This window comes from Amborella trichopoda, chromosome 7 (assembly GCF_054954075.1).
Source record: "Amborella trichopoda isolate Santa Cruz 75 chromosome 7, AtrichopodaSantaCruz75HAP2 v2.0, whole genome shotgun sequence".
Classification (NCBI taxonomy): domain Eukaryota; kingdom Viridiplantae; phylum Streptophyta; class Magnoliopsida; order Amborellales; family Amborellaceae; genus Amborella; species Amborella trichopoda.
In genome coordinates this window covers 2,707,959-2,732,206 of record NC_142342.1, presented here as the reverse complement: position 1 = coordinate 2,732,206, position 24,248 = coordinate 2,707,959, and the positions used below count along the sequence as shown (strand labels likewise).

General features: G+C 36.6%; 2 protein-coding genes across 8 annotated transcripts; one reads left to right on the top strand and one right to left on the bottom strand.

Moving 5' to 3' along the window:
• Positions 1–2,053: 2,053 nt before the first annotated feature.
• On the top strand, positions 2,054–15,456 carry CDC5 (cell division cycle 5). Its single transcript, XM_006857239.4, has 4 exons — positions 2,054–2,475; positions 3,227–4,954; positions 12,285–12,566; positions 14,271–15,456. Exons 1-4 carry the CDS (start codon positions 2,299–2,301, stop codon positions 15,339–15,341), a joined length of 3,258 nt encoding a protein of 1,085 aa, XP_006857301.2. The 5' UTR covers positions 2,054–2,298; the 3' UTR covers positions 15,342–15,456.
• Positions 15,457–16,545: 1,089 nt separating this feature from the next.
• On the bottom strand, positions 16,546–23,011 carry LOC18447136 (low-specificity L-threonine aldolase 1). 7 transcript variants are annotated; one of them, XR_016059448.1, is made up of 10 exons: positions 22,837–23,011; positions 21,571–22,029; positions 19,117–19,228; positions 18,440–18,490; positions 18,125–18,196; positions 17,910–18,052; positions 17,391–17,449; positions 17,218–17,315; positions 16,865–16,931; positions 16,546–16,762 (listed from the first exon to the last, which is right to left on the bottom strand). XR_016059448.1 is itself a non-coding variant. In XM_006857238.4 (10 exons), the coding sequence occupies exons 2-10, from the start codon at positions 22,011–22,013 to the stop codon at positions 16,721–16,723; spliced, it is 1,077 nt and encodes a 358-aa protein (XP_006857300.2). In that variant the 5' UTR covers positions 22,014–22,029; positions 22,837–23,011; the 3' UTR covers positions 16,546–16,720. The 7 variants fall into 7 exon arrangements, 6 of the variants coding, with proteins under 6 accessions (XP_006857300.2, XP_020530962.2, XP_011628096.2 ...); XM_006857238.4 differs by having other exon boundaries at positions 17,910–18,042; XM_020675303.2 differs by lacking the exon at positions 22,837–23,011 and adding an exon at positions 22,735–22,822 and having other exon boundaries at positions 17,910–18,042.
• Positions 23,012–24,248: the final 1,237 nt, after the last annotated feature.

The window sequence follows — 24,248 nt, the reverse complement described above, 5'->3', positions numbered from 1 at the left end:
TGATCGTTTTTTAAAATTGTTAGTGGTTTTTTAATGCATTAGGTGAGAATGGAAGCCTGGACGTTAGGTGGGGCACAAGTGATGTTACCACCATGACCCCAACCCCATTCTATTTTTTTTTTTCTTTCTTGATTATTTAGTTAGATTATATCCTTTTTGCTTCTATCTAAATTTCACCCTTAATGATTTTAACTACATTTTGTTATATTTTAGTTTTTTTATGAATATTTTAATATCATTAGTTCTTTGATGACAATAATAGCTTTCTCTTGCTATTTTCTTGGTGCATTATTGCCTTTTTTGAACTATTTATTATGAAATAAATTTTATGGGAAAATTTGAGATAGAAACAAAGTCGATTTATCATTTAACATAACAATCAAAAAGAAAAATAATCAATTTTTCAGTATTCAATATCAACAGGCTTACCTTATAAGATAAAAATAATAATTTATTATTATAATTATTAAAAAATATAATAATAATAATAATATTAAGGGAAAATTTAGTACACACTCCTAATTCCACATCTTATTTCACGGTAGACCCTCTTGCTATTTTCTTTCAAACGGCATAAAAAATCTCTCAAGTATTTCACCATACCCCCTCGCCTCTTCTCTCCCACGTTAATTCACTTTTGGCAGCAAAAACTACTCTCAACAATTTGTTTTATTCCATCTCAATACAAAAGCTTTTTTTAACCTATTGGAAATAAAAGTGTTGGAAATAAATGAGATGGAATAAAACAATTTGTTGGGGCTTGTTTTTGTGGCCAAAAGTGAATAAACTTGAGAGAAAAGAGATGAGGGGGTACGGTGAAATACTTGAGAGTTTTTTTATGCTGCTTGAAAATAAAATAAAAGGAGGGAAATCAGATAGGGAATCAGGGGCCTGTACGAAATTTTCCCTAATATTAATTATAGTTTTTATTCTTTAAAAGTTATTGTGACTATTTGAACAGTACATTAGTTTTTTAACGATAATACTATTTTTTTTAATGTGATTTAGCATATATAAAATTTGATTATTTGTTTTTTGAGATATCTGAATATATATAGTTTTCTAATTATGAGTTTTGAATTATTAGAAATTATTCATAACTGATGTGTTGTGATTCCATCTCCTCTAACTTCTTTTTACTATTTTCATTTGCACAATGTCCTTCTTGATTCTTCTATTTAAAACAACATTGAAAATCTGTTCATCACATTTAGTCTTTTTTTATGAAAATAATATATCTAAATTATTTATTCCATTCATGCTTTTTAAATAAATACATTAATTTCTCTCTACCTAAGGCCATGTTTTATCGAAATTTTGTTAGTGATAGATATATTTTAGTGATTAATATTAAATATCACGTACAATGCACGTGCATATTACTAATTTATTTAATATATGCAATATTTTTGAACACTCATTACGTATTGTTTTGTAATACAAAATTGATTGAGTAAAGTTATTTTTGTCATATGAGGGGTATGATGGATATTTCTATATCGCATTTTACTTGTAGTTAAGACTCGGCTTCATGTTGATCATCTCATGTTAATTACTCAAAATATATCTAGACAAAAAAATTACTACATGATGGGATAAAAGTATAAAGTGTCAAAAAAATATTGATTTTTTTGAGCACATTAAAGAAATATTTATACGTATGAGTACCCTAACATAACCCATTATTGAAACTCAAATAAACATTAACAATCTAATGCTAAATGAAAATGATGATGTAATTTGGTTTAACAACCTTCTTAATATGCATATTGTTTTATTTGAAGTCAGTCGCCATAGAGTGGTTGCACCCCCAGAATTTGAAAGTCCTAAAATTAATGGTAATTAGAGTTTCACCCATGGGATTGAGTCTAAATCATGCTCCTGCGGGAGCATATGATCTTTTTGCAAATTTTTATTTTCCTCTTGAATCCCCGAATTGTCCAACGATTAAAGGACCACAAACGATGGCATACTGGTAATTTTCCCTTCCATGGAAGGGTAGTCTCGTCATTTTTGCTTGGATAATATCAGAAAGCAAAAACCCCCGACTTTTGTACGCACAGAGACGAGCAAATTACAGTGGGAGCAGAGGGGCAAAGCGAACACTGGAGAAAACCAATCTCTCCTATCAATTTTTAGGGTTTTTGTTCCTGATAGCTTCTCAGAATTGTTGTGAAGGAGAAGAGGGCCTGATCATTGACCTCTCTAAGGGCTTTTTCTGCGTTGAAACGAGAGGATAAAGAGAGAGAAAACCCTAGAGAGAGAAACCCCAGTTAGGGTTTTACAAAATCAGGCAAGATGAGGATTATGATCAAGGGTGGTGTTTGGAAAAACACAGAGGATGAGATCCTCAAAGCTGCTGTTATGAAGTATGGAAAGAACCAGTGGGCTCGAATCTCTTCGTTACTGGTTAGGAAATCAGCTAAGCAATGTAAAGCTAGGTGGTATGAATGGCTTGATCCTTCCATTAAAAAGGTAGTTTCCTTCTCATTGATATGCTTTCTTTTGTTTAATTCTTATTTTTTATGATATTGGAACCCAGTTGAGGCAATTGTGATAGAGAAATCAGGATATTTTCTATGATTTGGTTTTTCCTGTGGCTTTTGTTAGGGCATCTTTTGATGGTTTTAGGGTATTATTGTCTTATTTTTTGCGATTTTTGGATTGGTTTTGTGTTTATGCTATGGTGGCTTTGTTATCTGCTACATGTTGGATTCGTTTTGTGTAGTGTTATGGTGGCTTTATTTTCTGTTACATAGTTATAGTGTTTTTTGGATTGGTTTTGTGTTAATGCTATGGTGGCTTTATTATCTGCTTCTTGTTGGATTGGTTTTGTGTAGTGTTATGGTGGCTTTATTTTCTGTTACATGTCATTTCTGTGTATTACGAAATTCCTCAATGCTGGTTGTTGGGGTTTACTTTATTATTATGGTATAATGATTTTCTGGTGAACCACATTTAGTGATTACAATGAGATTTGTAATTAGTTTACCTTGAAACCTAATCCTATTTATCAAAATTCCTAGGCAGTTTAAGAAACCAAGGTTTTAGCTCAATTTTAGCTAAACATCAGAATTCCCCTACAGTTTCACAAAGTTATTTTAAGGTTTTTCATTGATGTTGTTCTTAATGATTATGTACTTTTCGCTTCTTAGTTTGTGACGAAAAATGGAAATAGACAAACAGTAAAGTAGGGTTCTGATAGCTTGTTTTTCTTAATTTTCAGACTGAATGGACAAGAGAAGAGGATGAGAAGCTCCTTCACCTTGCCAAACTTATGCCCACACAGTGGAGAACCATTGCCCCAATCGTGGGCAGGACACCATCCCAGTGTTTGGAGCGATATGAGAAGCTCTTAGATGCAGCCTGTGTCAAAGACGAGAACTACGAACCATCTGATGACCCAAGAAAACTTCGCCCTGGTGAGATTGACCCCAACCCTGAGTCCAAGCCTGCTAGGCCTGACCCTGTTGACATGGATGAGGATGAGAAGGAAATGCTCTCTGAGGCCCGAGCACGCCTTGCAAATACTCGTGGAAAGAAGGCCAAGCGCAAGGCTCGAGAGAAGCAGCTCGAAGAGGCGAGGCGCCTCGCTTCGTTGCAAAAACGCCGAGAATTGAAGGCAGCAGGGATTGACGGGCGACAAAGGAAAAGAAAGAGAAAGGGGATTGACTACAATGCAGAGATACCCTTTGAGAAAAAGCCACCAGCTGGTTTTTTTGATGTCACAGATGAGGAAAGGCCGGTCGAGCAACCCAAGTTTCCGACCACTATTGAAGAGCTTGAGGGGAAGAGGAGGGTTGATATAGAGGCTCAGTTAAGGAAGCAGGATATTGCGAAGAATAAAATTGCCCAAAGACAAGATGCTCCATCTTCCATACTGCAAGTGAACAAGCTTAATGATCCTGAGGCAGTTAGGAAAAGGTCCAAACTCATGCTCCCACCTCCTCAAATCTCTGATCATGAGTTGGAGGAAATCGCGAAGATGGGTTATGCTAGTGACCTAGCTCTTGGGGATGAGGAGCTTGGGGAAACTAGTGGGGCTACTCGTGCTCTTCTTGCGAATTATGGGCAGACTCCAAGGCAGGGAATGACTCCATTGAGGACCCCACAGAGAACTCCTGGTGGAAAGGTTGATGCCATTATGATGGAGGCCGAGAACCTTGCGAGGCTTAGGGAGTCGCAGACCCCTTTATTGGGTGGTGAGAATCCGGATCTCCACCCCTCGGATTTCTCAGGTGTCACCCCTAAGAAAAGAGAGATGCAAACACCTAACCCTATCGCAACCCCCATGTCCACTCCTGGGGGAATGGGTCTCACTCCTCAGATTGGTATGACCCCATCAAGAGACAGTTATTCTTCTGGCATGACACCAAAACAAACCCCCCTTAGGGATGAGCTTCACATAAATGAAGATATGGATATGCTCGATGATGCCAAGCTTGAAAGAAGTAAGCAGGCTGAGTTGAGAAAGACTCTAAAATCTGGTTTGGTTAGTCTTCCTCAGCCCAAGAACGAGTATCAGATAGTTGTGCAAGCTTTGCCTGACGAGAATGACGAAGCTGAAGAGAAGATTGAGGAGGATATGTCTGATAGAATAGCTAGAGAAAAGGCTGAGGAAGAAGCACGACGTCAAGCATTACTTCGAAAAAGATCGAAAGTTTTGCAGAGGGGCCTCCCTCGACCTCCTAAGGCTGCAGTGGATCTTATCAAGAGTTCTTTGAGCAGGGTTGATGAGGACAAGAGCTCATTTGTCCCGACCATATTGATTGAGCAGGCCGATGAGTTAGTCAGAAAGGAGCTTCTTCTTTTACTCGAGCATGACAATGCAAAGTATCCCCTCGAGGAAAACTCAGAGAAGGAGAAGAAGAAGGGCGGCAAAGGCGCTGCTAACGGGAAATCTGCAGCACAAGTGCCTCTGATAGATGATTTTGAAGAAAACGAGTTGAAAGAGGTATGTCTATTGTTAGCTGGCTCTTTTTTTTAAAAAATAAAAATAAAATCTGATGAGTGTTTCTTCAATTCTTTCTTTTAGATGCTTGTTGTGGATTGGTTCCGCAAATTTATCAGCATTTATTATGACTTAGGAATCCGTCACAAAGTAGATGGGTGGTTCATACAGCATTACTTTCTGCAAAACAGATGTGGTATCTTGCATGTTGGTTCCTCTACCTGCATCTCCTTGCGTATTTCTTTTGAGAAGTATATCCTTTTGTTTATCACTATATTCTTGATCAGTCACCATTCTCAGAAAAAAAATCTTATTTATGAATATTTTCTTATTGGCTGAAGAATTGGTGATAATAGCATCTGCCTATGTTTCTGTGTGTTAGTAATTTTATCTGTGAGGTGACAACCCTTTCTCTAAAATGAATGCTTTTTTACTTATGATGAGTTTGTCATAATCACTTAAGTGATATAACAACTATAGACTAAAAAGATTTTGGGACATAACCAAAGATCTTTCAAGAGGGAGGAAGGGACGAAAAATTATTTATATTTCTCATTTGTTGTTACCGTGACAAGTTCAACATGTTTCTCAAGACTAGTATATTGTGAAGTGTATTTTATTGCAACTGCTTCTCTTACCTTTTGAATGCTGACGTCCATTTTCTATTAATCGTTATCAAGCCTTGGACCTTGCAAGGCTTGTTTGTGTGACCATTCTCTTTACATGCACTGTAATCAGATATCAGGATTTAGTTACTTTATGCAACTATTGAGCAGTGCTTTAAACCTCTCACTTGCTGTGAGACTTGGTCACTGCCCAGTGAGAGTTGGCTTGGTGAGGGCCGAGTTGAATCGCGGAGTGTTACTGGAGTCCAAGAAAAAGAGAATGAAGAAAATCCCAGACATTATGAAAACTGAAAAGAAAAATCATAAAAAAAAGAAAGTATATACAAAATGAAAAATGATGACAAATAAATAATAAGAACTACAGTTATCACAATTGATCCCCTTGTGTTGGTTTTCCTTTGAAATTCAGGGTTGGGCTTGCTTCATGCTTAGCAAAAGTTTGAATTTGTTAAAGGAAAAAAAAAAAAAGAACAAGAAAAAAAAAAAGAAACAATTAGTGGAGTAGGAGAAAACCTTCTAATATGACAAAATAATCCATCTTACAAAAGGTCCACTCGCAAGATCAAGATATATCTGGAAGGTGTAGAAGAAGCTAGGCTAAAGCGAGGGTTTGTAAGGTCCTTAAATAGAATTTCATTGGTATCATAGATCAAGGGTCAAATGGCTTCAGAATGCGGATAGAAACACTGGCTTCTTTGATAACCACCCCCCCCTCCCACACACACACACAAAACAAAAGGAAAGAAAAGAAAAGAAAAGAAAAGAAAAGAAAAGAAAAGAAAAAAGCACTGGCTTCTTTGATAAGATTATATGCTAAACACCATCCTCCAAATCAGGGATGATTCAGAGTGCCATGGCTATCTGTAAGGGCATCACAAGACATTTCCTAATGCTGTACACAACCCAAAACCATAATGACCCAGGATGGCTAAACTTCCCTACTTATAATTACCTAGTCATAAGGCTAAATGGCTTGGGAGACCCCCCTCGGTGAGGGGATCATTCTAGCAGTGAAGGAGCTGGGCAGAGAGCTCTGGACCCTAATGGCTTCCCAATCACCTTCCAAAAATTCTGGGATTTCCTTGCCCCTGATGCCCTTGTGGATCCGGGGGTTCTTGACAGCTTATGGGGTTTGGCATCAAGTGGAGAACTTGGATAAACAATTTTATTTACTCTCTATGGTTCTCGCCTCTGTAAATGGTACTAATGTTGTAAAAAACAATGGTCAGATTCACTTGGAGGCTTCGGTTTGGTCGGAAAAATGAAGCAATTCAGTGTGTCACCCAATCTGGAAGAAGACTTCAAATTTTTTGAAAATTTAATATAAATAAAGCATATATTTATGTATTAGAGTATATTTAAATTATAAAAAATTTAATAATAACAAATTCAAAACGTAAAAAATAAATTTTTTTTATTTATAAAAAGACAATTCTGTGCTTCGGCCGAAGAGGCTGAATCAGACCAAAACATGCCGAAGTGGATGCACTGGAGCTTCGCTTCGCTTCGGTCTAGGCCAAAAATCCGAAGACTTTGGCCTCTTCGGCTGAAGCAAAGAGAATTTCATAACATTGGTAAACTGCGTATTCAGCTGCCTAGACAATTCCTTATGACTGAGCCGCCCCATTGTTATTTTCTTTTTTTGGCGTTGGGGGGAGGGTGGGGCAAGTAATCTCTCTCTCTCTCACTCTCTCTCTCTCTCTCTCTCTCTCTCTCTCACGATGTCCCATAACCACCTATATATGTTATTTTTGGCTGCATTCTAACATGAACCAAGTAAAAGATCAACACATTACATTGTAGTATTGACCAATCAAGAATGACACCTTATGGTGTTAAAAAGTAACTGTACACTAAGTCATCTCTTCCCCTTCTTTGCCATCCATCCGTCCGTCCATCCTAATCTCTCTCTCTCGCACGATGTCCCTCATTTCCACTACATTTTTTTATAATATTTTTTTGGCTGAGTTGTAACATTGGCCAACTAAAAATCAACACATTACACTGCTTCTTTGTATTCATGTGCCGACTTTATTTTTTAATTTTATTTTTTATTCTTGTTTGTAGCATTGACCAATCCAGAATGACTCTCTATGGTGTAAAAAACTAGCCATGCAGTAAGTCATTCGCACCCCCACCCCCATTCCCCCATAAAAAAAGAAAGAAGCAAAACACCCAAAAAAATAAAATCCATCCATTTGTCCATCTACGTCTCTCTCTCTCACGATGTCTCACAGGACCTTTGCTTTTTTTTTTTGGCTGAGTTGTAACATCAACCAGTAAAGATCAACATATTACATTGCTTCTCTCTCCTCACATGTCAGCCTTTTCTTATTTTTATGACACCTTATATGTTAAAGAGTAAACTGTACATTTGATTTGTTCCTATACACTAAGTCATCTCTCTCTCTCTCTCTCTCTCTCTTCCTCCATCAATCAATCCGTCTCTCTCTCTCTCTCTTGGATGATTACTCACAAAACAAGTTTAAACAATAAATGTACAAACTTCTTTCATCTAAAGAAGAATGTTCTAAAGTGAAGCCAAATGAAAAGATGAAAAAGAAGAAGAAGATAGGGAAAAGAGGAAGTGCCTGCCTAGGGGTCTTTCCTGCCTGGGTGGGCGCCTAGGTTCATATCCGCCTGGGGCACCTACCTACACCCCTTCACTTTGGTGGTCACCCTTGACCTCATTGGCGACCCGCCTAGAGTGGCAAGGCAGGCAAACTTTCGAACAATGAATGGTACACCTAAAGGATTTTTTCCAGCCTTGAGAGGCCTTCATCAAGAGGATCCTCTCTCTCCTTTCCTTTTCTCTATCATGACTTAATGGTGTATGAACATGATTGTCTTCAAGGCTTTCATGCTTGTAGGGAAGGCCCTTCTATTTCCCACCTACAATACCCCTATGATATGCTGGTTTTTGGTGATGCTGACCCTGATTGGGTTGGACAAATTATGGCTGTTCTTCCATGGCGTCTAATTTGAATATGAGAAAGACCAAAATGTTTGGGGTTGGTGTAATGCTTGATTTTGAATCTGTGAAGGGTTGTAGCATGGACAGGCTCCCCAGCAAATAATTAGGGTTGCCCACCCTCTGTATTGGCAGGCCCCACAAAGCTTTGTGGGATGCCGTGGTGGAGAGATTCATCATTGGTTTGCTGCCTGGAAATGTTGTTTCCTCTTCTGGGAGAATGATCCTCATCAAGGTGAACCAGTCTTCCATATGTTGCTCTTTAGTATACTTCACCTCCTGTGTTTGATACTAGGTTTTCTGTGATCTGGGGTAGGCAGCAAGCATGAATTTCATTTGCTGTAATGGGAACAAGTTTGCAAATCCAAAGAGGGGTTTCTGGGTATTTGGAGCTTAAAAGCTGTCAACAGTGTCCTTTTAGTCAAATGGTGGTGGACCTAATGCTAATGCTTTGGAGAGCTATAGGGGATCATGGGCTTTCCTGGATTTTGTTTCAAGAATAAGATTTAGGGTCAGGTTTGGGGATAGAATAAGATTTAGAAAGAATTATGGGTCGTTGACCTACCATAGATTACATTCGCTTGAGGTGGATTAGCATGCGTTGGTGGATTGTTGTTATGAAATGCTGGGCAACCGGATAGTGTGGAGTCCTCGATTCTAAGAGAGATCTTAGAGAAGAGGAAGTAAAATCTCAACACACTTTTGGGTCTTCTTAACACCTTGTATGTCCCTAGGTATGGCAGGGATAACCATGGTATGGACCTTACCCATCTGGCTGTTTCTCAGTGTCGCCCAGTCCTTCCGCCCTGGATGTTCATTAAGAGTGGTTCTCCCCAGTGCCACAAAAAATTCTTTATATGGGTGATTCTTACATAAAAAGCGTGGTCTTGTGCTTTGTTGCAACTTGGATGTCTCTCATTACCTAATCACTGTATCATGTGCAAGAGCAAAAGATACAAGTAACCACCTGTTCCTTCATTGCTCTGAAGCAAGCAAAAATTGGTTGTTCATTCTGTGGCATTTAGGGCATCTGGTGTTTGTTTTGAGATAGGATATTGCACGTCGTGCTTACTTTCTCAGGTTCTAAACTTCTAATGATATAGTGAATTTGACCATGGTGGAAGGCCAGGTCCTATTGGAGGGCATTAAACTGTATGACCATAGCTGGTGCTATCCCCTCCTTTCTGAGGGGGACTCCCAAAATGTCCTAGCTTGGGCCTCGAAATGGTCCTCAATACCTTAGCGTTTTTAGCACATTTTCCCCAGATTTTTGGGCTTTGGATACTCAAGAAGCTGCATTAAACATGTTTCGTGGGAATATAATGCCGTAGCCACCACTTTGGCTAAGCAAGGCGCTCAGGTTCCCAATTGGTAGTCCATAGATACTAGTATGTTGCTGAAAGTTGAGGACATCAATCACCTTCTCCCTCACTTCTTTGCCCGTCCCAGTTTTGGTTTCTCGCAGCGTCTCATCCAAAGGTGCTTGCCAGACTCTTATAGGAGGTCCTATACCATTGCTAGGACCCGCTTGCTCCCCCTTCTCTGCCCTGGTTGCTGCTTCCACGTTTGCCAGTTTTTGTATAGAGATCATCGTAATGAGCTCTGTTTTTCGCCATCGTCTTTCTCATTTTCTTTTTTCTCTTGGTGCACTCTCTAAGTTCTGATTTTATTGAGTAAGTTGATTTTTCTGTGCAAACTGTAGCATTTTGTAGCCTGTTGTCTATTATATTAAGTATGCAATGTTCGTCTGAACTCTGACAGAGTCCAATTTAAGCAATATGGTGCTTGTTTATCTTTTAGAAAAGCACCCAAGCAGCTTATTTATATTTTGGTCTGAGTTAAGACTGTCAGTGGTTTGGATGCTTGAGTGGTTATGATTTATATCCTTTTTTATCTGAGGCAAGGTATCTCTTTATTTTATTAGTAATAGCTAGAATACAGGAAATACGACGGAAACCTCTAGAACGTCTGACATCTCACAAATCCCTAAGGTTAAAGCATTTATCTCCTATTATAAATTCATAAAATCTGGAAGCTTAAGCATGAAGATGGGTTTTTGTTTGATGTCATTGCTTTAGATTGGGATATGCTTTTGGGCTGTATTTGGTGTGCTCTTAGTTTCCCAGGGAAACTGTCATCAATCATGACCCTTACTACAAGTAAAATTCCATTAGTCATCATGGTCCTTCACTCTCTGAAGTTGATTCATCTTGTTTAGTTGTTCATACAGAATTTGTTACTGATTCAAAAGCTCTGTTTATTGAGAGCAATATAGATTTGAAAGAGATCTTGCACAAGGACTATGTACTTGTAAGGGGCAAGTTTACTTTGGGGATGTTCTGTTTCAACTATTTTATTATCAACATATCCTGCAACTGTTTAGGTTCGGGAGATGTGTGTCCCTTCATGGGTATTTAGTATGCCATGTTAGTTGAGTTTCAAAGTGCTAACTTTAAGAGAGAATTGGTTGTTGATTTTTGGAACACAAATGGATGTGCTATGGGTATGATTGTTGGATTTATAGATAAAAATGTTTGATAAAGCAATATATATTTAACTGTAGTTATGGCTGTCCAGAAAAGATCACACACAAAATAAAAGAAGAATACTTGATGCAGGCTGATTCCAAAGGCATAACTTTTCACTCATGTCCTTTTGGGATGATACAAACCTCAAATTGAAGATCTCTTTGAGATCTGCAACCCTTATCTCCATGGATTTTCTTTGTGCATATTGGGCTCCAAATCAAAGCCTTAAGTGTGATGAATCTATTTATGAATTCTAGGATTGATTGAGTTTAGGTTCAATGTGATTAGGAAAGTAAGAATCCTTTTTTTAATGTTCAGAAAGTTTCTTCTTTTGTAATTGGTAGTTGGAATTAGTTTGGGAGTGGAAAGAGGTATTAGTGATTACTAAAATTTAAAATCATCATATCCTAATTTATGCTTTTTGCTTGGCTTTTAGTAATGAGCATTTCGTTACCTATTGAAAACCATCCATGGTGTAGCTAAGATCTGAGACAAAGTGGTCTCTGCAACCATAGCAAGCCTCCAGATAAATGACTGGCTCGTTACTCATTATGATTCATTTTTCAGAGCAGATAACAGACTATCTCAGTCTCAGTGACTTGGGCGAGTCACGTGATTTGGTTGAGTCAACTGGTATTTGGAGTATCTTTTGGAGTTATCTGTATACATGCAATTTTTTTGTCTATTAATCCTGCATTAGCAGAATTTTGTGGATTTATGAGACAAGTATTTATGGAATTCTATACTATAGGACTGTTTGCCTTTGTTGCAAGAAGGTCAGAATCATTCAGGAATCGGGCTTGGATCAAGATGGCAGAGGTCGTTTTCATAGCACAATGCCTCAAGTTCCCATTCCTATTACTCTACGTCTTGGATTTTCTAGTGGTTTGGATGCTTATGAGAATATTTTTATAGTTTCTAGCATACAGAAAAACGGTGCTTATGAGGCACCTAGTTGATGAAGCATGTGTAATTTACTTATGAACACAGAAAATGAATCCAGAATCCAGATCAAACTGTTCATCCCTTTCTCCATTAGCCCAGACAGCTTAGTGTTCCTGCTAGTTATTATTGGAGAAATTGCTGTTATTGGCTTAAAGAATCAGAAGATATGTTAGATATTTGAGTGTCCGAAATTTATGGTTTGCTTCTGTCCTTTTATTTCCTTATTATATCTAATTGTATTATTTCTCTCTTTGTGAGGGCAGGCTAGTGCCCTGATCGAGGATGAGGCCTCTTTTCTCCGTGTCTCGATGGGGCATGAAGATGCCTCCATTGACGACTTTGCTGAGGCTCGTGATGCTTGCCAAGAAGATCTCATGTATTTTCCGTCTCGTAATAGCTATGGCCTCGCCAGTGTTGCCAATAACAATGAGAAGATTGCTGCTCTTCAAAATGAATTCGAGAACGTGAAGAACAAAATGGAGGGTGAGACGAGGAAAGCAGTTCGCCTTGAACAAAAGTTAAAGATTCTGACTCATGGGCATCAGGTATTGCATAAACCCATAATTGCTGCTCTTTTATCTCCAAACTCAATGCTTTGTAATCATTTGTCTGGTTTAGTCTATTTCACCTTTACATTTTGCAATAAGTTGGGTAGAACTTCTGTTTTATATATGTATATGTGTGTGTGTGTGGAGAGAGAGAGAGAGAGAAAGGGAAGGAAAAGGGGGTGGGGGGGGGGGGTGTGGGGGTGGGGGTGGGGGTGGGGGTGGGGTTGTGTGTGTGTGTGTGTGTGTGTGTGTGGGTGTGGTCTTTGCTGTCGCTACCCTTTAAGCTCAGTTCTTCCATGAGACAGAGAAGCTCAATTCTTCTAGCTTGTAGTCCTGATCGTGAGTTGCACTTATTTAGGTTCTTAACTAATTTGATTTGGTGCTTCTATGCCTCAATATTATTATAGCACTGTCAAAAGATATTGGGTTGAGACGGTATAAAATGATACATCATGGCCATAATAACATCATGATCTTCAGTTATTACTGTCCCATCAATGGTTTGGATGGTATTGGAGGGAGTGGGTCTCGCAAAAAATGTGATTTTATTTGTGTTTATGTGCAATACTTCCTCCAACACCATCCAACCCAAGAGTAGAAGGTGCTGTAATCCTGACGATTGTAATCATGACCATATGGATTACATTACATTTTTCCTTTCCTTTACAAGCATTACAGTGTTTAGGGAAATTTACAGATAATCCTGTTTTAGTTTTTTTATCCTGTTTTACTTTTAATATTTAAAAGTAGTCCAATATATTTCATATGTTACAATCAAGTCCTATTTTTGAGAATATAAAGAGTATTTGAATTTTCTTTCCTTTTTATATATTAGATTAAGCTCATTTTGGTAGGTCCATACTTTTTACCATCATAATCTTGATAAAAATTTAAAAATAATAATTTAAATGAATAAAATTACCAAACTACCCCTGAATTATCTGATGTATAGAAAAAGCTATAAAAATAAAATACTCTTTACATTCTCAAAAGTGGGACTTGATCGTAAAATATGAAATATGTTGGACTGTTTAAATATCAAAACAAAACATGATTTTGATGTAAATTTCCCAAATGTTTATCACTTCTCCATTCAAAGGTTATATCATTCCCAAAGTAACTTTTCTTCCATGTAGGCCCTGATGATTTCAGTTAATTCATATGAGTAATTCTATCTCATCTTTTATCACTGGCAAAAGGTTTTTTTTTTTCCCATATATGTGTATGGTTTTTTGTGCATGTTGACGTACTAAGGACTCAATATCCATGTTTGATACTTTAGGACCTGAATGCTTCTTAACCATTGTCCCTCATCCTGCTGATTTACCCTCCCCAAAGAAGAAGAAAAAAAAAATTATTCTTAACTATTCTCATAAAATATGCTTCTTAACTATTCTCGTGGAAATCTGGGTATTGAAGTACATAACGTCATCTCAAATCCCACCTCCACTCATCTTTATTTGATATATGGGGTCTTGTCTGAAGAGATAATTTTGAGATTGGTATTTTGACTCTACTATTTGTGTCAGACTTTGAGGTATATGCCGTGTCTATGTAACTTAGAGTTGTTAGTATCCATCCACGACTCTTCTTTCTTGTCAGTTGGTCTTTGAGATTGTATCCATTTCAGTGGGCTATTCTATTCCCAAGTTTGAAATAGTTATCAATAGTTGTTTCCTTTTTCCTTCTTTTCCTACACAGATGAGAGCAGGGAAACTGTGGTCCAAAATTGAGGTCATTTTTAAACAGATGGACACAGCTGGAACTGAACTTGAATGCTTCAAGGTTTTACATGACCAAGAGCAGCAAGCTTCAAGAAAAAGGATTAGAGAACTACAAGAAGCAGTCAACAAACAAAAAGATCTTGAAAAGCATTTGCAACATCGTTATAGTAACCTGTTAGCGAAGCTGGAATCGATTCAAAGGAAAATGGAAGAGGCCAGGATAAAGAAAAGGCAAATGCAGGAAGAGGTTAGTGTAAAGAATGAAGAGGTTCAGGCGTTGGAAATTGCTCCTGCCAAGGAGGATCAAACTGAGACCATGGAGACTGAGGAGCCACTTAGGGTTTCAGAGAGCGAAACCCTAATAGATAATGAAGATGCTGGAGTTGCAGTAGCAGAGACTGTGGCCATGCAAACTGAGACCATGGAGACTGAGGAGCCACTTAGGGTTTCAGAGAGCAAAACCCTAATAGATAATGAAGACACCACTGGAGTAGCAGTACAAGAGACTGTGGCCATGGATAGTGAGAGTGAACCACTTGGGGTTGCAGCAACAGAAATTCTAAAAGATAACCAGGCACCAAAAGACATGCCTGGAATTCAAGTAACAGAGACCATTGACATGGATTCTGAGACCAAACCACTTGGTGTTTCAGGAAGCGAAACCCTAACAGATAACCAGGCACCAGAAGACGTGGCTGGAATTGAAGTAGCAGAGAACGTTGCCATGGATTCTAAGACTGAGCCACCGGTTTCAGCAAGTGAAGTTCTAGGAGATGACCAGTTTCCAAAAGACATGGCTGGAGTTGAAGTAGCAGAGACTGAGACCATGGATTGTAAGACTGAGCCACTCGGGGTCTCAGTGAGCGAAACTCTTACTGATAACGCCCGAGCTGATAACAAGGTGCCAAAAAGCATGGCTGTAATTGAAGTGGCTGATAATGCCCTAGCTGATAACGAGGCTCCGAAAGGCATGGCTGGAATTGAAGTGGCGGAAACCGTGGCGATGGATTCTAGCGATCAGAGTGCCTTGTCGGCAACTGAGTGTTAAGTCTCTCTCTCTCGCTATCTCTTTGTTGTATCTTTAGAACCAGGATAACTCTTGGTTTTTTATAATTCTCGAGAGACTGTTAATGTCATGTCCTATTTTTTGGTTGTGGTTTAAATGTTTTTCTTTCTTTTATCCTTTGTTTTGTTTGTCTTTTGGGGAAGCTTTTTATGTTCTCCCTACAACATATAAGTTCTATCCTCCCTCTACCATCCTGCTATCAATTTTTGATCAAGAGAGCCACTTACCGTTTGAATCTCAAAGTATATTATTTTAGTTTTTTTAATACAATTTTCTGAGTATGAAATTTGGTACATGCCATTTTCTCATTGGGGCACACCTATAAAAAATATTAATAATAATTTTTCGATAAAAAATAACAACCAAAATACCCCTTGAAACTTTCAAGGGTAGTTTGATCATTTTAATTTATCAAAAATATTTTTTTTATATTTTTTGTTAGTGCGAGTTTAATAGAGGAATGTTTAAAATTTGGTGTCAAAATAGTTTATAGAAAACAAAATTAAAAATAAAATAGTATGCAGATGTAACATTGTGATTGGGGCAATCTTAACCCCTCCATTAAAAAATAGAGGGTTGAATAAAAGGGAGGATAGAACTTCTACATTGTAGAGGGAATTTAGAAAGCTTTCCCCTTGTCTTTTTACCTATCACCCCTCATTGTTTTGTTGGAAATTCTCTTTTGTTTGTCTTTTTACCCATCATTGTTTTGCTGGAAATTCTGTTTACCATAACATCTCGGAAGCCTTTGTATGTGTGTGACAGAGAGCGCTCTTCTAAATAGTCTGCAGTTAAGTTTAGGTCACGGTTTCTATGCGGCCGGCCCGCATATGGGCTTAGCAATAAATACATTTTTTAAATATAATTTGATCCTAATTTTTAGATAATATATAATATTTAACATGGAAATCATGAATATGAAAAAAAAAATATATTTAAAAACTAGAAATAATAATTATAATAAAAAAATGTTTAGACAGTTAGTTATACTTGTTTTTAAATGGACCACCTATTTGCCTCCATCTTTAAGATGGATACTTTATACCTCTGGATCGCATATTGTAGAAATGCGGTCCAGTCGCATGAAACAATTTTCCTTAAGTTTCTTGTATAAGGACTCGAATTCCGTTAAAAACCCAACCTTTGACAGATCAAACCCGAGAGGGGGACAGCATACGAATCAGTATTTATCTGGGACGGCAAAGCTGCAACAAGCAGAAATGAAATAGACTCACTACAGTGTTTGTAATTAATCTGTAACATTGACCATTTACTCAAGATTTCATCCAAGATATAGGCACTGAATATTTGTATAAACATTCTCTTGGGTGAATGATTATTCCAAGGCCTTTCCCAATGCTTCATATCTCAAGCCTTTCAGCTTCAAGCTCCATCACAGCTTGCTGCACAAATTATGAAAGAATATGTTTGTTACGATGGCATAGATAAATTCTCTTTTATTAAGTAAACAAAGTATCAATGAGAGAGAGAGAGAGAGAGAGTACCGTTATGTATGACAGGGTGTACTGGACATCACTGAATGAGATTTGATGATGCAAAACAATCCTAATACTGCAACAATCAGTTGTCACATGTTACATATTTTTGCCGTTAAATGTGAGTTGCAAATTACATAGTGAAGTTGAATCTGATTGGGAGTTGAATAGCGTGGGGTACTCAAACTGGGCAATCCACTGTCATGATCAATGGTGGAGGTCAGCTGCTGTTCGATGAATTGGACTTGGAACAGGACAGCGGCTCATCTCCATCGTCCATTTGCAATTGTAAATCAGCAAAATCAGGAGAGAGAGAGAGAGAGAGAGAGAGAGAGAGAGAGAGAGAGAGAGCAAAAACATGCCTGCATGAACTTATGGGCAGCACGAGTATGCCACGATCATTCAGAACCTGTGAAAATTTTTCTGCAGTAACCCTTTTGTCTGTAATCTCGAAAAACACCTGCGTAAAAGAGAATTTTTAGAACAAAGATCGCTCTGTTTAAGATAGAAGGCTCCAAAGCTAACCGGCACTTACGAGGTTCGTCTCGACTGAAGCTAAGTCCACTTTTAGTCCCTTGACGTGGTTCAAGCCATCTGCAAAGCTAAAGGGAATCACATCGGGTACTAATTCATTTTATAAGGCTATTTGACTCTGCCATCTCAGCCAAGAAGATCATAACTTGTTAATTTTACTTGCACATATGTAAGTTATAAGCCGTGTAATCAATATGCCGGGACTCGCCTCAGCTAAGGAACTCCCCCCTAGGTGAGGAGGTGAGTTACTCAGCCAAGTCCTGCATAGGGCCAAAAGGCCTTAAAAATATTTAAAAAAAGGAAAAAAATTGAAAAAGTTCAAAAATGAAAATGTAGTAGAAGTAAAATGAAACTTCAAACAACTTTAAAAAGTTATAGTAAGCTTTGTATGATGCATACTTTCTGCAAACCACCAACGCTTCTTAATTTTCGTGTCGCTAATTGAATTTCATCGTAACAATGAAAGTGATCTCATGGATGAAGAATAGCCATAGTTCACAGTTATCAGAAACCACTATACCTGCTAAGATCTTTGCTTTCTGATGATCTTCTTCAAGCTTTGGAACAATATCTCGCAACGCAACGAGAGCAGCAGCACACAATATCCCGACTTGTCTCATTGCACCGCCAAGAGTTTTCCTCAGCCTCTTTGCCTATCAATCGCTTTGTACAATTGCGTTGATATTATATTTAGCATCTAAGTGCACTACACAATTGAATATAAACCAGTAATACCTTTGTGATGAAGTTTTTCGACCCTATAATTACTGATCCAACTGGAGCTCCCAAACCTTTTGATAAGCACACCTAATTTATGCATAAAATGAAGGGAGAATTTTACATTGCAGAGTGGTTCTGTTGCATAAACCAAGAAATATAAAGTAATAGACGAAATTTCTGCATAAGAAAATTTACAAAACAATAAGAATGGTTAAAGTTTATTCTAAATATTAAAAGAAAGTCAAAAAGTGCATCATATGAAGTACCATCATATTAGCTGAAATTTAAAGTGAAAAGATTTCAGCGAAGAAGCACTAGATTAGCTCATACCGAAACTGAATCAGCAGCTTGAACAAGTCTAGCCACAGGAACCCCCAGAGCCTAGCAAATGAACATCATTAGTGTCAGAAATAATCTATTCTGAGTACAAATGCCCAAAATTGTGTATCATATACTTGAAGAATGGTCGCATAGAACAATCTGGAAGAGAAAATTGTAAAAATCCTACTAGGTTATCTCAAATATTTCACTGGTTGCAAACAGAGGAGAAGCAAATGGTCCAATTCTTAGTACAGAAAAGATCCAAACAATGCCGTAAATAAATAAGGACCATCAAATCGACACATGGCTGCAGAATCGAAAATTTTAATTATCAACAGAAAAAAGATAAACCAAAAGCTAAACTCCAATTTGTTGTTAAGACTTACATTTAGTGACTGCGATTCACCTTTGAAAGTAGGCCAATGAGGAATGAGGTTAAAAAGCTTAAACAAGTCAAGACATTCTAATGTTTATAAATAAGTGGAGAAGATGAGAACATGAGAGAAATAATAGCCAAAAGAAAAATGAGACAGCTAAAAAGAACTCTCAAGGGAAAAGCAGCATACTAAGGATCTGAAAGAATTGGCAATAAAAATATCATTATCATATCTGGTCGCACCAAAACTCACTCAAAGCTCTGTATGAAACTTAAAAAATCCAGACATCAGTAATGAAGTATCACTCACAACTGATGCATTGAAAATGCGTGCTCCATCAATGTGTAACTTTAATCCATGTTTTTTGGCCAGTTCACCAACTTTATCAGTGTATTCAACTGAAAGGCATCTACCACCGGTGCTGCAGTGTTGCAATCAAATATTAAATAGCAGAGGTGCAACCACGGCAATGCTAAAAAATTATTCCAAGTCATACAAACTAGAGAAACAGTTGTAGAATTGATCTAACAAGGTAACATAATCGGAATGTGTTATTTCATTAGAGTAAAAGCTGCAAAACATGCATGAAGGACGCCAAAATCATAGTGAAGGCACGAATTTGGCCAATCCAAATTAAATAGGTTCAAAATAACCACTTAGATGGGTAATCTTGATCCAAATATACTAACCAGGCCTGCAAGAGAGAGTCTTTTAAGACAGGAAAATTCATTTTTCATGTCAAATGCATTATTATGCATCCTAAAAAGCCCATCATCAAGCAACCATTCTTGAAGTCATCCTTGTTGAATAATGGAAAATGTGGCAAGCACATATCTCTCCATCAAAGAACCAAGTCTTTTTGATATGGAAAAAGATTATATAGAGCAAGAGGCTCTAAACAATCAAATTAGATCTCACCTCAAAAATTTCACTAGAAAATGTTGTTTTGATGGTCAAGTATCCTCAAATTGATCATCTCGACATCAAGATGCATGGACATGCGAAAAAAATGGACTTCAAGTTTTGTAAATAGTGCATCTTGTAATGCATTTTGGACCGTTAATTTTCACTATTTTCAAGTTTCATAGATCTGCTCGATCTACAATATTTTTGGAGCTTTAAATTTTATAATTAGAAATGAAAAAATATTTTTAGGCTATCACGAAGATTTCCAGTATTGAAACCACATTTCTTGATACTATTTGAAGGTGGGCTTTACTTTGATTGTTTAGAGCCTCGGCTCTATACAAATCGCACCCTTTTGATATAGGTCCCTTTTTATCAGAAATATATATATCATTACTCTGGTGTTTTTTTAATATTTTAATAACAGAAATTAGCAAAAATGAAAGAACTATCTTCATAATTGGCAAACATTGCTAGATACTCAATTGCAAGAGAACCATTAAAGAGCATCAGCAAAGGATCCAAGAAACTAGCTTGTTCACGCAAATGAGAACTCAAATGCGAGGAAGGTATCCATCCTTCAATGTTTGCAGTAAAATCTAAGTTTTAAATTTTTTATTTTTCAAAAATTTGAAAAAGTAGTCACATAAAGGAGTCACATTCTAATGGACCCAGCATCTTTTTGTTGTGATTTGATCAAGAAATACGCTGTTTCTAACAAATACCAAAACCTGAAGAAAAACAAGAATATACCATTATGGAGGCTCTCACAGAAATCTGAAGACCATATACAGTTTCGGACGCAAATTAATAATAATTGAAGTATATGAGAGCAAAAGCCCAAAAGCCAAATCACCAGATTGGAATACAAGGATCCCATCTACCCCACAACCAGAAAAGAGTGGATCTTGTGATACCCAATTCCAGAATCTTAAAACACCTCTAGGTCCATAAATATCTATATTGAAGAGCACACATAATCATAATTAGATTGAATCTTCTTCACATGATGAAAAGCGCACAAAACCAAATTAATTCAAATGATATTCACAATATTTTCCCCCTGCCCACAAGAGGTTAACTCGGTTAATTCAAATGGTATTCACAATATTTTATTATCATGGTCTCATTGGTAATCCCGAGTATGCAACATCGATCGAACTGAGACCATGTCATTTTCATTAAGAAAAATCAGAAAAGTAAGCTAATGGAGCCTTACTGAGCACCAGATCATGATTTGAGAACAAAGTGAATATATTCGGTTGAATCCTTCGTCTCTATACATTGATGTCAAAAAAGAAAAAGAAAAAATCAAACTGCTAAGAAGCCAGATAAAATAATGGGCAATATAAAATTGGTCAGAAGACCAGAATGCAAAGAAATTTGGCTTAACATTAGATACATTGATTTGGCATTTGAAGTTTACTTTTACAAAAAGTGGCATTCAGAAATTCAGGTGATTTCAGCTTAGAGCCTTAGACACAATACAAGAGTTGCTAATTAATCACAGGTTACTGAAGAAATTCATTGTAAAAGATTGAAAGCACGCTCAGCATAAACATTGCAAAAGGTCAGCAAATTCTAAAATCACAATTACAGAAAGGAAAACCCAATCAAATCGTTATTTCTTCTCTTTTCTTTATTTCTGATGGGTTTCTAGAGAAATCATCAAACACTAAAATAATTGCCTATCAAACAGTAATAATCTTCAAATCCAATTGGACACATAGCACCACAAGAATACACCATCCATTAGAAAAAATAAATACACCATCCATTAGAAAAAATAAGAGCATATAAGAACTCCAAAATTTAATTACCTAAAATTCAGCCATCAAACCAGAAGAGAAAACATACTTAGCCTGTGTATTCTCCAAGCAAATAAGCCGTGTAGTCGGATAATACATGGCCTCTGTAGGATCCCTGATTGCAGCTTCAATAAGATTGATATCCATGGTTCCATCCGAATTGTTCGGAACTGTTCTTGAATGAGCACATCCAATTGTCGAAATCCCTCCATTCTCTAAAAGATGAATATGGCTTTGATCTCCCAAAATCACTTCACTTCCTCTAATCTCACAGTGAACCATAATACTAATAAGATTACTCATTGTACCAGAAGGCACAAAAAGGGCTGCTTCTTTACCCACAATTCTTGCCACTTCGGTTTCGAGCTTCTGAGCTGTTGGGTCAAAACCCAAAACATCATCATCGACCTCTGCGTTAGCCATGGCTGCTATCATAGCTTCAGTTGGCTTTGTGACTGTATCAGACCTTAAATCTACTATTCTCCTCACCATGATCGCAAAATACCACCTAATTTGGCAAATTTCAATGAAAGTAAGAAAAAAGAAAGAAAACTTTGAATAAGATGTAAGATTCAAACAAGGAAGCTCTTGATATCAACTAAGAAAATATAGTCAAATTTTGATATTGTTTTGAAACTCAAAAAATAACTCCAATATGAATTATAACTGAGAAGAAAATAAAACTTGCTTTTATTGCTTCTTATCTGGCTAATTTTTCATATAAAATTCAAAAAATGCATGAATATTTTATCAAATTACAGAGATCTTCTACAAATAGTAAAAACTCATGGTAGAACCAGAAAACATGCAAAAAGAAACTTGGCCAAAAAGCATTGCAATCTTCACAACTAATCTCAAAAAAAAAAAAAAAAATCCACAAAGAGATGGTATGAATTATAATAGAAATAAATGAAAACCACCAATGAGCAGTTGATATTTCAGTCAATGAATAAGAAAATTGCTGAGAAAAGAAACCAGAGCAAACATATTTATAGGAAATATTTTATAATGAGAGGGTCTAAGACCCTGAAACAGATATAATTTCCTAAAAAGAGCTTATTTTTTACCTACACTGTCTTTTGACAGAGAACTCAAAGCAATGGCAATACTTTTTACCAGATAATCCCTAGGTTAAGACTTAAAAATAACAGGACAATGGCTGAACATTCCAAAAATTCAAAGGAAAAGAAAGCAAATTGAATAATTACTTAACCAATTATATAAAATAAGCCATGAATTAACTTAACAAAAGATAATAATAATAATGCCTTGAACTCAAAATTGTTTGTCTTCAATCCAAGCCCCAAAGACTAACCTTTATATCAACCTCTACTTCCTAAGAATCAATGGAAATCTAGGTATCTTATAGAACTAAAATAGAGTTTCCCCTTTTCTTTCTCAATAAATCCCTATAAGTAGAAAAAAACACGTCTCTGCAACTTTAAAACGTCGAATTAGTTTTTACGAGGACCAAACGCGCGAAAATGAGTGAATAAATGAACCTGGATTATAGGATACGTACGAGGTTTTAAGGGCAAAATGGTCTTTTTGCATATTTAAAAGTGGAAATAGTTTATATGAGGTGTCTAATTTTATAATATTGAAGGGTGCTGTTCGCATGCAGATGCACCTGTAGGTGTAGAGGTAAGGTGCACCTTCAAAAGTTTATCATGGTATATAATTTTGAAAATTTATTTTTACATCTAATTATCAAATTTTAAATTTAAAAAATGACTAAAAATCGAGTAGATCTATAAACATATGAAACTCTTGAAAATGGACGGTGTTGATAATATGTTGTAAAATGCACTATTTCTGAAGCTTAAAATCTTTTTATTTTTCATGGTCATACATCTTGATATGGAGATGATCAATCAAAGGGTTTTTCAACATTAAAACTACCTTTACCGATAGACCTTTGAAGTACATCCGTAGTTACATCCTCATATAAACTTTTTTTTTTGAAAAAAGTAAGGCTTATCTAGAAAAACCTTTATGGAAAAATATCTTTATAAAATATTGAAAATAGAGATTGAGGCGTTGATAAAAGTACCAATGAGCCTCATGAAAAAGTCCCAGAATCCATTCTCACAAAATGGTTGGGGCCTAAATGATTACTGACTTACCTCCTAACTTACAAAAAAAAAAAAAAAAACCTTTAAAATTAATCATCTTAACGTTGAGAAGTACGGATATAAAAAAAAATAAAAAATTTAAATCATAAAAATAATACATCTTATAATATAATAACTAAAATATCTGTTTCAAATATATATATATATATATATATATATATATATATATATATATATATATACTAGTTGTAGACCTTTAAATTTATAATTAAGAGTAGCTTTCCAGCACTGAAGCTGCATCTTTCAGCATAATTTTGAAGTATGCCTTCCTTTGATTATTCAAGGATGATGCCTTGTACCAATCTCACCTTTCAAAATTAGGATGTTATTTTAAGGGGTGTGGTTAATATATAAGGTGTCCACCTTAAACGATGAAATAAAATGGGTAGATCCTTCATTTATTCTTTTCTCCCAGGAGATATGGTCCATTTGGTGTTCTAAGCCAGGGTTCAAGGAATTATCTTCAGAAAAATATAATAATGTTTCACAGCGATGGGCCCTTAGTTCATGGGAGGTCAGGGTGGCAGAGCCCCAATGTGTTCACATGTTGATTGCAAAATGTATAAAGAAGTATGCCATTTACATCATGTGG

Excerpts from the sequence above, each read along its gene's own strand:
- CDC5 (XM_006857239.4), top strand. The coding sequence starts at position 2,299 with ATGAGGATTATGATCAAGGGTGGTGTTTGGAAAAACACAGAGGATGAG. Across the intron at positions 4,955-12,284 it reads AAGAAAACGAGTTGAAAGAG|GCTAGTGCCCTGATCGAGGA; the intron begins GTATGTCTATTG and ends TTGTGAGGGCAG. Across the intron at positions 12,567-14,270 it reads TTCTGACTCATGGGCATCAG|ATGAGAGCAGGGAAACTGTG; the intron begins GTATTGCATAAA and ends TTTCCTACACAG.
- LOC18447136 (XM_006857238.4), bottom strand. The coding sequence starts at position 22,013 with ATGGTGAGGAGAATAGTAGATTTAAGGTCTGATACAGTCACAAAGCCA. Across the intron at positions 18,197-18,439 it reads AAGCTGCTGATTCAGTTTCG|GTGTGCTTATCAAAAGGTTT; the intron begins GTATGAGCTAAT and ends TGCATAAATTAG. Across the intron at positions 17,450-17,909 it reads GAAAGCAAAGATCTTAGCAG|ATGGCTTGAACCACGTCAAG; the intron begins GTATAGTGGTTT and ends TTAGCTTTGCAG.